This window comes from Psammomys obesus, unplaced genomic scaffold (genome assembly GCF_907164565.1).
Source record: "Psammomys obesus unplaced genomic scaffold, mPsaObe1.curated_primary_1811, whole genome shotgun sequence".
In the NCBI taxonomy this organism is placed as follows: domain Eukaryota; kingdom Metazoa; phylum Chordata; class Mammalia; order Rodentia; family Muridae; genus Psammomys; species Psammomys obesus.
In genome coordinates this window covers 1,655,673-1,670,863 of record NW_026596466.1, presented here as the reverse complement: position 1 = coordinate 1,670,863, position 15,191 = coordinate 1,655,673, and the positions used below count along the sequence as shown (strand labels likewise).

Below are 15,191 nucleotides of genomic sequence, written 5' to 3'. Positions count from 1 at the left end.
TCATATGCGTGAGCAGGTGCGAGCTCTGCGAGAAGCGGCGGCCGCAGCTGGCGCAGGCGTAGGGCCGCTCGCCCGTGTGCGTGCGCTGGTGCGTGACGAGCACCGAGCGCTGCGAGAAGCGCTTGCCGCACTCGGGGCAGGGGAAGGGCCGCTCGCCCGTGTGGCCGCGCCGGTGCTTGGCCAGGTTGGAGCGCTGCGCGAAGCCGCGGCCGCAGTCGGCGCAGCGGAAAGGCTTCTCGCCCGTGTGCGTGCGCCGGTGGCGCTTAAAGTCCGAGCTGTGGCCGAAGCCCTTGCCGCAGTCCGGGCAGCGGTGCGGCTTCTCCTCGGCGTGCGCCCACTGGTGCCGCGTGAGCGCCGCGCTCTGGCCGAAGCGCCGGCCGCACTCGCCGCACGCGTAGGGCCGCTCGCCCGTGTGCGCGCGCCCGTGCGCCGTGAGGTGTGCGCGCCGGCTGAAGCCCGCTCCGCACACGCCGCACACGAACGGCTTCTCGCCCGTGTGGCCGCGCACGTGCGCCGCCAGGTGCGAGCCGCGGGCGAAGCGGGCGCCGCACTCCGGGCACGGGAAGGGCCGCTCGCCCGTGTGCGTGCGCCGGTGGCGCGCCAGGTGCGAGCCGTACACGAAGCTTTTGCCGCAGTCGGCGCAGCGGTGCGGCCGCTCGCCCGCGTGGTAGCGCTGGTGCTTGGCGAGCGCCGCGCGCCGCCCGAACGTCTTGCCGCAGTCGGAGCAGATCCACGGGCTCTCCTCCTCCGCCAGCGCGCCGGGCGCGGGCCCCGCCAGCAGCGAGCCGGCGGCGGGCGCCAAGGCCCGCAGGCCGCCGTCCGGCCCGCCCCCCGGGCCCGCGCCCTCCAGGGACAGCGGAGCGCCCAGGGCGCGCGCCAGGAGGCGCCCGTCGGCCTGCAGCCGTCCGGAGAACTCGGAGAAGCCCAGGATGGAGAAGGCGTCCGGATGCAGCCAGGACTTGGGGTGCACGGGGAAAGGGAAGCCGAGCGGGTGCGGGGACGGGCCCCCGCCCTCCGCCAGGCCGTTGCCCAGCTCCCGGGGCCGCCCATCCGCCTCTGGCTCCCTCTCGCTGTCAGGGACAGTCGCCGCCGCCAGCACCTCCTCCTCGTGCTCTCCGGCTTCGGCCTCGGGGCGTCCGTCGGGCTCGCCGACCTCGGGCTCTCCGGCCTCCGCGGGCCCGGCCTCCGGCTCCCGGGGCGCCTCGGAGGGCGCGCCCCCGCCGGCCTCCGCGCAGCTGCCGCCGCGCCGGTGCCGCTGGAAGTCGGCGCGCAGGCGGAAGGCCTGGCCGCAGTCCGGGCAGCCGTGCGGGCGCGCGGCGGCGTGCACGGCCTGGTGGCGGGCGAGCGCCGAGCTCTGGCTGAAGCTGCGGCCGCAGTGCGCGCACGGGTAGGGCCGCTCGCCCGTGTGCGTGCGCTGGTGCGTCACCAGGTAGGAGCGCCGGCCGAAGCCCGCGCCGCAGAAGGCGCAGCGGTAGGGCCGCTCGCCCGTGTGGATGCGCCGGTGCGTGACCAGGTGCGACTTGTAGACGAAGCGCTTGCCGCAGTCCGGGCACGGGAAGGGCTTCTCGCCGGTGTGCGTGCGTCGGTGGATGGCCAGGTGCGAGCGGTACACGAAGCCCTTGCCGCACTCCTCGCAGCCGAAGGGCTTGACGGCCGCGTGGTAGCGCTGGTGCTTGGCGAGGCGCGAGCGGTGCGGGAACACTTTGCCACACACGTCGCACGTGGTCTCGGGGCGTCCGAGGGGGACAGCCACCGCAGGAAATGCCCAGGGCGCCAGGAAACCGTCCCCGCGCTCCCGCCCTGGCAGGAAGTGTTTCGCTTGCATCTCCTCCGCCAGGAGTCCGAGGCTGGCCGGGTTGGCCGGGAGGCCCCAAGCCTCTGGGGTCTGCGTCACATCTGAGTCGTCGGGGCCCCAAGTCCCGGGCACGTCCCCCACGCCATAGGCGGCAGACCACAACCCCGGGGGCTCGTTCTCCTCCTCAGCCATCTCGGCAAGGAAGTCCTCGTCGTCTTCCTCCTCGTGGTCCTCTAGGTCATCGGTCCAGAACCACGCTCCTGAAGGTGAAAAGACAGTTGGAGACAGTACAGAGACTGGCCGGGAGCTCAGCCTCCGTGGTAGCCAGGCCCTGAAATCCTTAGACAAGACTCGTTTCCGTAAAGCTAGCGGTGGTGCATGCCGCAGCCAGTACTGGCCAGCTCCAAGGCAGGAAAGCCGAAGGCCTCCCCTAGCTTCGGACGGGAAAGCCGGGGTTCCCCAAGGCTTGCCAGGCTGTGGGGGTTGGGAGGCTGCACTGCGGTAGTTTAGCAAGCGGGTTCCTGTGGGCAGGAAAGGGCACTGGGGTGAAGCGTGGGGCCCTGCAGTCCCAGGCACCCAGCATGGCTGTTCCAGCCACGTCCGCAGCATGGAGGACCCGCCTCTGTAAAGCCCGTCCTTCAGCATCTGTCTTTACCGGTAACCAGGGAGTAAGATCCGTACCTGCCTTCCTGCCCCACCCCAAACTCCTCCAAATGAAGATGCGCTCAGGGAGAGTTCCTTCCCTTACTGGGGACAGTCCCCAGGGGAGGGGCCATACCACAGTGATGTGCCAAGTCTACGGATGTTGGCAACCTCACAGAGGGCTGCCAGGGAGGCGTCTGAACTACAGCTGGGAAGGCAGCCAGCCCCTACACAGGCATCTGCCCTCTGTGTGCTATGCAGAGGTCTGCTATGTGACCCGCAAAGAGCTCACAACCCACAGAGTTGAGAACCGCTGCTCTAAGGTGCCCTTGGGTGCGCATGCACTGCCCCTGGCTGAGCGACCTCTCGTCTCCCTTTCCTGTGGTCCTTAGCTGAATTGCTGGGTAACCGAGAGTTGCTGGGGCTGCCCAGATGGATGCCAACTGTCCCAGGCTGGCAGTGTGTACTTTGACGGATCACACGAGGGCTCCAGACCGCCCCCACTCCATGATTACTTGCTAGTTATTGGATTCTTGCTGCCTCTTAAACTACATCTCCATCCATTAAACTACACAGCTGGTCCAAATTCTGCGTGTGAAATTTCCTTTCTATCCATCACTTTCAGAAAAGGGGCTGGGGCGTGGCTTAGTCCTACCACTTGCCACACAAGTACCAACTCCCGAGTTCAATTCCCAGGAACCATATGAAAAGCCCAAAGTGGAAGTGTGTGCTTGTGATCCCAAAATAGGGAAAGCAGAGATGGGCAGAATCCTGGTACACACTGACCAGCCAGCCTAGTCATCAAGCCCAGGATCCCAGCGAGAAACCGTCTCCTGTGTTGACCTCTGGCCCCTGCGCACACCTGCACACCTCACACAGCATATCAAGATAGGAAAACTGGCAGAAGCCTGCAGCAGAGCGAGCGGGGCCTGCCCCTACAGGGCCAGGTTCTGCTCTGGAAGCTGCTGGAAGATAAAGCGCTAGGAAAGGAGGCAGGAAGGATCCGTGTCAGAGCAAACAGCCAGGCACACACAGACAGAGCAGCAGCCACCCGGGGCATCCTGCAGGCAGGAAGCAGGGCTAAGCCCGGGCAGGGGTCTCTCCAGGCCAATGGATGTTCATACGGACCAAGGGCCCTGGGATGGAGGCTGAGGCTGAGCGGGAGGGGAGAGCTGCGGGAGGGGAGCTTGAAGGTGGTAGCCAGGGTTACTAGGATACCCAGCGCACAGCCTCAAGAGCAGGTGGGACTCTGAAGGTGGCAACACCTGAGTGAAGGAACGTGGCCAGGAGTCCACACATCACATACAGCTCAACACACAAGGGGCAGAGGAGAGAAAATTAGAGTCTTGTCTTACAAGACTAACTTAGAAGTCCAGATGGCCAGCCTAGAGATAGTGTCTGTCCTGTCAGACTCGGCTCGCCCAGTCCCCAGCTGGTCCTGCTGGGCTGAACGAATGAACAGGAGGCAGAGAAGGGAGGCAGCCGCTGACCCTGCCATCACATCTGTACCCCCCTGGGCAGTCATGTGGCACACCAGACACGCCATGGGGAGGCCAGGGAAATGGCTCAGTGAGCAAAGCGTTCGCCATGCAAGTATGACAACCCAAGTTCAAATCCCCAGCGCCAGGGAAAAGCCATGCACGGCAGCACGAGGCTGATCCCACAAGCCACCTAGCAGGACCTATGCGGTGGTGCCAAGACTGCCTGTCTCAAGGTGGAAGTTAAGAAGTGATGCCCGAGGCTGTCGTCTGACCTCACACGTGGCGTCACTAGGTAACTCTGGCTGGCATCAAACAAACTGCCTTTGTCTCCAGAGTGCTGGGCTCAAAGGCATGTGCCCACACCAGGCTTAAGAGAAAATGCTTTAAAACATCGGTTCTCAACCTGTGGGTCATGACCTATCGGGAATCAAATGACCTTTTCATAGATGTAAACCACAGATGCTTAAAATTCGCAACAGCAGCAAAGTTACAGTTACGAAGCAGCAATGACAATAACTTTATGGCTGGGGATCACCACAACACGTGGCCAGAGCGCCAGAACGGTTGAGAGCTTCTGTTTTAAAAGATGCTCCTGGACCCTGTACCAACTGGTGCTCTACAGACAGGGCCAGGCCACCAGTGGCAACACCACGGCTTGCCACACAGGGCCTGTTAACTGGTCCCCACAAAGCTGCCAACTCTAGCCAGGTGCACAGCTGTGTGTCACGTGTCAGCTGGTGTCACCTGCACTGAAAAGGACCAGACTCTGCCCCGACCCTTCAAGAGAATGGAGCATGAGGGCACATTTTGAACCTACACTCAAGAGGCTGGTCAGCACTGGCTTGGGTCCTGCTCTCTCTACGCGCTTTTTCTCAATGTGTCCACGAATGGAACACGCCTCCCACTTGGGTCCTACCTCCTCCTGGGCCTCATCTGAAAGGCTAGATCCCTCGCTGCCCTCAGTGAGCTTCACGGTTTCTCTGTGTAGCCTTGGCTGTCCTTGACTTGCTCTGTAGACCAGGCTGGCCTGGAACTCACAGAGATCCACCTGCCTCTGCCTCCGCCTCCTGAGTGCTGGGATCAAAGGAGTGTACCACCATGCCCAGCTTGTCTTCTCATTTTGATATACATCTGTGATAACTCCAGCTGTCCCACCTTGGGCTGAGGGCATCCTGCCCCAAAAGGGACACCTCCCAGGCATGGGCCTCCATCCCTCCAAAGTCCACAGCGTATTCCACCTGACTAGGAGGAGCCCAGCAGACTCAGGCTGTGATCTGCAGGTTGAGTACCATGCGGGAAGTGGGTTCTGGGAGTTGGACAGGCAGAGCCTGAGCCAGCAGGGCAAGGCACCCAGAGGAGGAAAACACCAGTGAGACTGTCACAAAGAAAACATGCTGGATAGCGCCAGAGGTGGTGAAGGGACTGGGGCACCTTACGAAGAAATGGCAACTGGGTTGGGAAGCCAGATTACTGGTTAGTTGGAGGGTAGAAAGCCACACCAATAGTCTGGTAGGTTTCTAGGCCAGCCTGCCAGCTCCTCTCATTTATAAATGAAGGGAAAAACTAACCTCACGGACTCCCACGGTTCTCTAAGGACACATATTAGCACTTAGACCTCTGTGAAGCTGGACCACGGGGACGCGGGAGCTGAGGGCAAGGGCAGCAGCCTGACTCCTCCCAGCCACTCCACCCCCCAGACATCAGCATTGGCAGCGTGAGGGAGGCAGAGGCAGCAGGTCTTCGGGGAGCTGCTCTTGGTAAAGGCCGAAGCTGGCCACAGCTCTGAGCAATCATGCTACAGGAACACCCCCTCCCCCCACACACGCAAGACTCACCCGTGTAGACACCAGTGACAATGTCTCCCTCCTCGGGATGGGGGCTGTCAGGGACCCAAGGTTCTTCTCCTTGTTCAAGGTGGAAGATCAGATCCGGCTTAGGGATTGGGTACCCTGACCAGGAGAGGAACAGATGGCAGCTGCAGGGGTGGCTGTCCCAGTGGGCCCCAAGCTCTCCCTGTCCACACACAGGTCCTCTGCTCTGTGACATCCTACAGTCCATCCCTGGATACCCTGCCTTCCGTACCCACCTCTCCTTCCATGCCCACCCCAGACAGCTTCCCCAGCAGGATGAGATCCCCACCCTTTCTCCTCCTCAATGGAGGCTTCTGGGGCTGTGCAGCAGAGAGGCCAGAGCGGACCAACAACTTCATAGCATATGTCCACCTGGTTCAGACCCCCTCAGCCAGAGGCAGAAGTGGGCTGACTGTTGTGAAACCCTGGTGCTTTTAAGCGCTCCCTTTGCCAGCGAAGCCCTCAGCCCTCACAGCTGACTGGTTCAGGGTCCTTCCTTACCCAAGGAGACCAGGATCCCATAGTTCTCCTGCATTACTTCCCGGTAGAGGTCCCGCTGGTCCACATCCAGCCTCTCCCACTCCTCCAGCGAGAAGTACACAGCCACGTCTTCGAAGGTCACCAAGCCCTGAGGGACACAGAGCCCCAGGAGCCAGGCTGAAGGGATGCCCTGCCTCCCACACCCACGTGAAGTAAGGTCAGAAAACACAGCGCCGACACAGCCCAGCACCTCACTATTGATGGGTTGACATGTGCCCAGATGGTACTGCAGTCTCTTAGGCCTCTTACCTAGTGACAGGGTCCTCTCCAGAGATGAAAACAGAGGCCCTCACTACCATGGACCCACCTATGTCACAGACTGGTCCCAGCAAATACGTTGGCTACCAACTCAGCTGAGTATGGACGCCAGTGCCTGACCTAACAGCGGGAAACAGACCCCAGGAGAGTCATTCTAGAAGACTCCAACCTGACTTGGGGGTGGGGTGGGGGCAGCCAGAGTGCTCAGGACAACAGAATGGCCTGGGAAGGCACAGGGACCTGGGAAAAACAGAACCACAAAACCCTGGGCCTGGAACCTGGAGCCTTGTCCTCAGTCAAGAGCCACCACCCACAGAAGGCTCCAGACCTCGGGTGTGAGGACACTGGGGAAAGGTTGAGCACCGCCCTGGGCAGCATCTTCGGAGGGTGGCTCACCTGGGTCAGGAAATGCTCCTCATCTTCCTCCTCTTCTTCCTCAAGATCCTCATCCTGAGTTGTGGGAGCCACCCGGGAGGCCTGCAGGGCTGAGAGGGAGACGGCTTAGTGACAGGTATCAGGCTGGCCGGCAGGGCGGGGCTCCAGGCTGCGCCCACTCATCAGACCGAAGCCTCCCACGGACCCCACCCCCGGCAGCGGCGGAGTCCCAGTGCTTACCTTTCCCTTGAAGAACTGGTGACCCGGCATCAGCACCACTGCTGAGCCGCTCCTGGGTCCCTGCGCTCAGAGTCTGCTCCTCGGCCAGCACCTCCTCCACATCGTCACCGTCATCATCACCGCTGTCCTCTGAGTTGGCCTCCACCGCCATCTCTGCCACCTTCTCCTGAACGTGTGTGGTCACTTCCTCTCCTATCACTTCCTGCTCTTCTTCCCCCTCCATCTCCTCTCGCCCCTTCTCCTCCTCCTCCTCCTCCTCAGGGTCAGCATCACATTCTGACCCATCTTCCACAGGCTCCAGCTGGGTAGCAGGGGAGTCTGGAGTGCGGTGAAGGGCGGCCATTGTCCCGGGAGAGCCTCCGTGGGGCCTGAAACACAAAGGCACTTTGCAGGAGAGGCCACAAGGGCTGAGGCAGGGACTGAGTTTTGCCAGCTCAGGCTCTGTGACTGGACAGGGTACGCCCATTAAGACCACCTAGAAGGCCCCTCCCCACCAGCCTCTGGGACATGGCTTCTGTTCTGTCTCACCAGCAGCCATGTGTCTAGTGTGAGCCGTAACCTATTCCTGGGTGAGTCACCCATTTTCTCAACCCAGTCTACCCTCAAGGACCCGCAGGAGCACAGAGTGCAGCCAACAGAGCCCCAGGGGTCCAAGTTTACTGATGGGTGAGTGTCACCTACCAGGGGCAGCCTGTCCCACACAGACAGCGAAGAGAAGCAGCTTACCCGGCCGTCAGCGCACATGAACCAGGGCAGGCCCAAGGACTGGCAGACCACTGGCAGCTACGCAGCTTGGAAGGTTGCAGGGCTGGGAGAGCACCTTGCTTCGCCTCTTGGGAGTGGCGGGGGCGGAGGGGAGCGGAGAGCACCCATTAGCCAGCACACTCTCAGGCTCCTTTCCTGTGCGCCAAGGGAGAGACAGGGAGGGCCATGAACACGTATCACACTGCTGCCAATCCTTCCCCACCTCCAGGGGTGCTGTGTAAATCTCAGCTAGTCATGGAGATGGAGTCTGGCTCACAGGGGACATGCAGGGTGACACTGCTTCAAGTCAAGGATCAGAGATGATGAATGGATGAAATGTCAACGCCTCGGAGGGTCACAGGGTCATGCTCCCCCCAATGACATCACAGACTCAGTCCAGTTACACCTGGCCTAGATCCTAGAGCCACAGGCTGAAGGGGTAGGAGGAGGGGCCCTACAGCCACTAATCTGTCCCGTGTCTACAAAGAACCAGCCCAGTAAATCTCCAGGACGGGCAGTTCTGTGTTGTTAGTATGTGATTTTTTAGTTGTGGAGTGGGGGTGCCTGTCATGGCAAACGCAGAGATTCGGGGACTTGCAGGGGTCAGTTCTCCCCTTCCACCCCAAGGGCCTCAGGGACCAAGCTCAGGTCATGTTCCCGGGCCCACTGTGGTTTTCACGACTTCATTCCTATGGCTCGTCACCATCCTATCCCCCAGTACCCGCCCTGGTGTCTCAGATCTGAAGACTATATTTCAAGGCGAAGCAGGCCACCCCCGCCCCAGCATGCTGAGTTCCAAAAAGGTCCTGAAAGGCCAGGCCACACCAAGACACTGGAGCCACCTTAGTGGACAGTATTGCCTCAGGATGCTTAAAAACCAGACTGTGGCAGGTAAAGACGCCCAGGGCTATGAGAACAGTCGGGCTGTTGTGACCAATATTCCCACGGACACACATGAGCAGCCTGTTCAGGCTGGCTCACCTGTGTCCCTTCCCCTCTCTGTTCAGACATCTTTAAAACCTACGCTCTGGGGGCCGGAGAAATGGCTCAGCAGTTAGGGGCACTGGCTAGTGGTTAGAGGACCCGGGTTCAATCCCCAGATCCCACATGGCAGCTCACAGCCACCTGTAACTCCAGTTTCAGGAAATCCATTTCCTTTTGGGCCCTCTGTGGGCACCAGGCATGCAAGTACTCCACAGACATACATGGAGACGGAACACTTACACGTACATTTTTTTACAATAAATCTAGGTTTTGGTACTGGGGAGGTGGCTCAGTCAGTAACGGGCTCCCTTCACACACATGAAGACCTGAGTTCGTTCCCCAGAAAGTAAAAACTGGACTGGAGGTGCATGCCAGTAATCCCAGTACTGTGAAGGCAGAGACAGGAGGTTTCATGGGACTTGCTGGCCAGGCAATGTGGCCAACTCAGTGAGTTCCAGGTTCAGTGATAGACCCTGGCTCAAAAACAAAAGGAAAAGGGAAAAACAAACAAACAAACAAATAAACAAACAAGGTGGCCAGCGATTTAAGACACCCAGCACCGACTTCAGGCCTCCACACATGCCTATACACACCTGTGCACGTGGAATCTCAGACGTGCTCCACACACTAAGAAAGTAAACGGAAGTGAGCGATCAAAACAAAACTAAACAAACCCCATAGTTTAGCAGCTGGAACTCCCTGGCATCCCTGTCAGCGCCAACCCCTCCATATCCACGGGCTGGGACTCCTGACGTCTGGAAGTGCCCTCGTTGTGACTGTCTCAAGCTAGACTCAGAAGCACCCGTCTCAAAGATCAAAGCTACAAAGCTAGGCCCAAGAGAAGCACCCGAGGCCTCCAGGGCTCTTTGGTGTTGGAAGATGCCTGAAGGGTACGCACACGTGTGCCTTATGCTGTCCCGGCCAGCACTCGGGGGCACGGGGGAGGGGGGAGTCCCAAGCACCAGCCACCTCAGACCTAGAGAAGGACGCTGCTTACTCAGGCCTTAGGCTGTAGATTCACGCTCAGCACAGACACCCACAGAACAAACTGCCTGCCTACCACCTTGGGCAGCAACTTCAGGCTCCCCTGGGCCAGACTTTAACTGTAAGGACCCACCAGACTTTCATCTGTAAGGACCCAAGGAAAGAAGAAAGCTGTGGCTGGGAGGTAATTCTGAGTTCAGTCCTCCAGCAGCTGTGGGGGTGGGGGAGAGCGGGAGAGCTGTCTGACCGTAAATCCAGCCCTGGGCAGTGCTGGCAGGTGGTCTGAAGCCCTGGGGTCAGAGAGACACTGCCTCAGATAATACAGGGGAGAGTGACTACGGAAGACAGCTGACGCTGACCTGTCATCCACGCACACACTTGAGTATATGTACCTGTGAGCACACGACCTGTGTGGCTACACTGTATGCAAAGAGGAGGCAGCCCGCCCTGGCTGTGTCTCTTCCCAGGCAGCGCCCACATTTTCTTGACTGAAGAATATTCGACTGAGGGATGAGGAAGAGTCCCACTTTCTTCCCCCTGACACAGCAGTCGCTCCAGTACTTACTGAAGACATAGCCCAAAGATCTATAGCTAACGTTTTTGTTTTTTACATCAGTGTCAGGGCCCAACTGTCAATCTCCACAACAGGCCAACCACAGACTGGAGAAAGGGAACCTCAAACCAAAACCTGGCCCAGAAGCAATGGGGAGACTCTGTACCCAAAGAGGACAGCGGATAAAGTCAAGTCCCTGTGCCAGGAGCAGGAGCGCACGCTGTAATCCCAGCGCAGAGGCAGGCGGAGCTCAGTGAGTTTGAGGCCAGTCCAGGGCTACACAGAGAAACCCTGTCTCAAAACAAAACAACAACAAATGGGAGTCCTTGGACCAGCCCCGTGATGGTTACTGCTGCACACCTGACAGGATCTGGAATCCCAGAAGAGAGCTGTCTCTGGGCTGGCCGGGAGGGGTTTGCTAGGTTAACCGAGAGGGGAGGATCCGCTCCGAATGATATCACCCCATGGACTGGCATAAAAAGAGCTACAAGCTGAGCACCAGCATGCCTCTCTCTCTGCTTCCTGACTGCAGACACAAAGCGAGCAGCCGCCTCAAGCAGTGGCCCACGTCTCTCCCCCCGGGATGGTCTCTACCTTTAAACTGTGAGCCAAAACAAACACTTCCTCCCTTAACTTGCCTATTGTCAGGGCAGAGCAAGGAGGGAAAAAAAAAAAAAAAAAAAAAAAAAGCCATTAAAAGCCTCTAAGGTCAACAGTCCATGGGAGGACAGGGCAGAAGCCAAGAACCTCGTGACGCTCCCGGTGCCCTGACCCAGGATTCGGCGCAAAAGTTCTGAAAACCAGTCTGACCGGGGGTAGGTCTGTCAGGGCCCTGGGAGCTCCCGCCTCCGATAGTTTCACCCCAACTTCGGCCAATCAGTCCTCAGAAAGCCTCTCTGGTGGCTTCTCCCTGACCTCCCTTCCTAGATTAGAGAGCAAGAGTCAAGTTCATGGCTTCGCCGGCCAGAACCCCTAGGTCACTTCAACCTGTGTTTCCGTTAAAGTCCAGAGCCTCAGGGCGCAGCGCTGCAGACATTCAGAATGGACGGGGCACTGACCATAAGCAGGGAGTGTGCAAAGACAAGAGTGGTAAAGTTTGAAAAGTTAGGAACGCCTGACAAGTCTCAAATCCAGGGGAAGCCACGTGAAGGAGCATGTTTGTGTGTGTGCATGTACATGCATGCACGCTAGTATCTAGTCACTTTCATTCCTGCTCAGCAGCCCCCACTGACTTCAGGACTTTTTATCCAGAACGTCTTTCCCTGTTAACTACAATCCACACCATCTGCCAAGTTTCCGGAGCCCCTCCTCTCCAGGGTTGCTCCTGGAGGTCATTCGATCCCCCTTATGAGGCTCCTCAACCAGGCCAGCTAGCCCCCCAACACCGTAGCTACTTAACCAAAACAAAGTGGCAATGCCGTCCACCCAGGCTGAGCGAGTGGGCTGAACCTCGCTCGTACCTGCACCTCCTCCTTCCCTCCTTGTGTCCACACGATGCACCTTAGATTCCGCCAACCCTAGGCATGAGTTCCGCCACCCACCTCGGGGGCAACAGACTTGGCAGAGAGCAGCCCATCAACTTCCATTTACAAATCAGACAGGCTGGGCCAAGGCCCCCAATGTCACAAAGCCGGCTACAGGGCGCCAGGACAAGGTGTTTCTCTCCTCTCCCTCCTTCTAGGGGGTTTACCTAGCATCCATCTCACGGTTGGGCAGGAGTGGTGACACCCTTCTTTGGAAGGTGTCTCTCCGGGGGTGGGGGCAGCCCCGGCCCAGGTCCCGCCCCTAAGCTGGAGGGGGCGGCGCTGGCACCTTCCAGAGGTGCCGTGCTTGTCGTCGCAGGCCCGCCCCCTCCCACGCTAGAGTCCCTGCCCCTCTAGGGGGACGTGCCGCGCAGGCCCAGGCCGGTATCAGGTGGGAGGGTGATCAAGGGGCCTGGAAAATCCAGCTCGTGCAGCTGCAGCTCCGACCCCACCACGGACCCGCCCGGGAGCCCCGAGATCGCCCCACGGCCACCCGAGGCCTCCAGCGCCCGGGCATCCAGGACCGGCAGCCTTGCCGCCGCCACCGCCCCCAGCGAGCGCGTCCCGCCCGCGCGCACCTGCCGCGTCCGCGCGCCCCACTCACCGCGCGCGCGCCCGGGCCCGGCCGAGCCGCAGCGAGACACGGACTCGTGGGGGGGGCTGTGACCACCGGGGACCCCCCCCGCACTACACAAAGTGACGGCCGCGAGCTGCGCGACGGCGGAGGAGGCGGTGGCGCATGGGCACCGGAAGTGCCGCCCGCCGGCCCCGCCTTGTCCGCGCCCACAAGGGGGCACTTCCGGTCATGGGCGAAGCGGGGCTCTGGGTGCAGACGGGTTCCGCTTTGCTGCACCCCCACGTGCGTGGAAGATGCTCGTGGCTATTCACAGTGGGCGTTCCCGGACTACCTGCCCCTCTAAGCCTCAAGAGACCCCTGCCCACCCTTGCGAGACAGCCAACCGCAGCGAACATCCTCCAGACGACAGCCTGGGTCCAGGGGCGCGAGTGCCAGGACGCGTGCGGAAGCCGTCCTCCTGTCCACCGGGCCCTTCCCGGATCTCACGATGGTGGAGAAGGGTGGTGGTCCCCCTGTGGATGTCCAGGCAGCGCGTGTCTGACCCTGCAGCGGACAGGTGGCCGGGAGGTTGATGCCTTTTCGATGACCCACCACACTGTCTTCTGTGTGCAGGGACGCGCTGACAAGGGTGTGGCAGACAGAGGGCACTCTGTTCAAGGCATGAGGGGATCCTGTGGACTGTCGCAGCCTAGTGCACGAAGCGTTGGAATTTGAGGCCAGACCGGACTCGTGTTCTTCACCTCCCTAACCTGTCGTCCCCAGGCCTGGCATGCGGATTGGAAAGCAGCCTTGCACTGAATGGCCTCAGACAGGTTGAACCTTGACAGTCCAATGATACATTCATGGCTGCTCTGCAGCCCCACAGAGGCCAGCTATACTCCGCAGTCCCTGGACCCTGAGCCTGCTGGCCACCGATGTTTGGAGCTGAATGCCCCAGGTACCTCTAGGGACCAACCCTGGAGCAGAAGACCCTCTGCCCTCACCTCTCTTTGCCCTCACCTCCCAACACTGAGACATCTTTGTGAAGCTCTAGCCTGGATGCTTAGGATTCGTGAGGCTTATCCGTCCGAGGCCAGCCCTGACCCCTGCCTCTCTCTGGCTGCCTCTACCTGTGGGTTCTTGAGGAACCAAAACTCACTCCTCTCCTGTCCACACACAGTCAGGCACACATAGAAGGAAGCTACTTCTCTCTCAATCTTACCCTGTGAGAAACCAAACGCCGGTGATGGGTGTATATTCCTGCCATGTTCCATGCCCTGCTCACCCTATGTTCGCAGGCCCTGTTGTCATGTGGTCGGGAGGTAGGGGGAGGAAAACAGATCTTCAAATGGGGGTCATGTGTTATAAGAATCATACAGCCAGCCCGGCGTGGTGGCGCATGCCCATAATCCCAGCATTCAGGGAGGCCGAAGCAGGCAGATCTCTTGAGAGTTCAAGGCCAGCCTGGTCTACAGGATCCTGGTCCAGGATCGCCAAGGCAACACAGAAAAACCCTGTCTCAAGAAGCAAACAAACAAACAACAACAAAATCATGCAGCCAAACACAGTGTGCAAGCCTGAAGTCCTAGCTACCCTAGAGGCTCATTAGTTCAAAGCCAGCCTGAGCAACTTAATAAGACCAATCTCTAAAAATATTAAAAGCTAGGAGGTGGCTTAGCAGTACTGGGCCTGACTAAAATCCCACGGTGAGGGGCTGAAGTTATGGCTGGGTAGCGGGCTGACTACCCAGAATTCACAGCAGTGAGGAGCCAAGAAGGTGAGTCAATGGAAACACTAGTGAGGAGCTGGGGTGTGATCCGGTGGGAGAATGCTTAGCCAGCCTGCTCAAGGCTTCTGATTTCATCCCAGCTCCTTCAAAGGCAAAACAATAGATAAGACGTCAGTATTCCCTACAGCGGCCGGGTGTAATTTGAAGCCACTTTTTTGGAGGGGAAAAGGAGTAAGGAAAACAGGTGTATTTAATTCACAGTTTTGGAGACCGAAAGTTCAAACAGCATGGCACAGACTCTAGTGAGGCATCCTCCATCAGATTGGCCTGTGGGCATGTCTCTGCATTTTTTTTGATTGCCAGTTGATGTGGGAGGGCCCAGCCCACTATGGGCGGAGCCACCTCTGGCAGAAGGGCCTGAACTGTGTAGAAAAGGTAGCTGGGCAAGGTAAGCCGTTTTCCTCCTCCGTTTCTACTTCAGTTCCTGCCTCGAGCTTCTGCCTTGGCTTTCCGTGAAGATGGATGGTAACTTGCCGGCCCAAACAAACCCTTCCTCTGTAAGATGCTTTTGCCTAGAGTGATTTATTACAGCAGGAGAAAAAGTAGCCCGAGTGGCTAGTCTCACTATGTAGCCCAAGATGCCTTGACCTTGCGATCCTCCCGCTCCCACTAGCTGGGATTCCAGATGTGCTTCCTCCTCCCTGCCTGGTGCCGCTTTTGACACGAGCTGGGATGTAGCTAGGCCCACGGCTTGCCAGCCACCTGCCTCCCTGAAGGATACCTTCCAGGCTAGAATCCAGGGAAGGGAGGAGGAGCCAGCCTCATGCTGTGGGAAACCAGAAGCAGATGATGGATTTCTGAGAGAGAAGGAGATCCAGCACACCCCTATCATGGACTGGTCCAGATGCAAACAGAGCTACAGGAGGGAGGGGATTGG

General features: G+C 59.3%; 1 protein-coding gene across 1 annotated transcript in view; it reads right to left on the bottom strand.

The window, feature by feature from the left end:
* Positions 1-12,713, bottom strand: part of Znf316 (zinc finger protein 316) — a 15,327-nt gene extending 2,614 nt beyond the window's left edge. Inside the window, exons 1-7 of the mRNA XM_055598539.1 lie at positions 12,574-12,713; positions 7,908-8,081; positions 7,182-7,549; positions 6,963-7,051; positions 6,270-6,396; positions 5,754-5,867; positions 9-2,055 (exon numbers count right to left, since the gene is read on the bottom strand). Of these exons, the coding sequence (XP_055454514.1) occupies positions 9-2,055; positions 5,754-5,867; positions 6,270-6,396; positions 6,963-7,051; positions 7,182-7,524 (2,720 nt within the window). The 5' untranslated portion in view covers positions 7,525-7,549; positions 7,908-8,081; positions 12,574-12,713. The remainder of the gene's footprint in view (positions 1-8; positions 2,056-5,753; positions 5,868-6,269; positions 6,397-6,962; positions 7,052-7,181; positions 7,550-7,907; positions 8,082-12,573) is intronic.
* Positions 12,714-15,191: the final 2,478 nt, after the last annotated feature.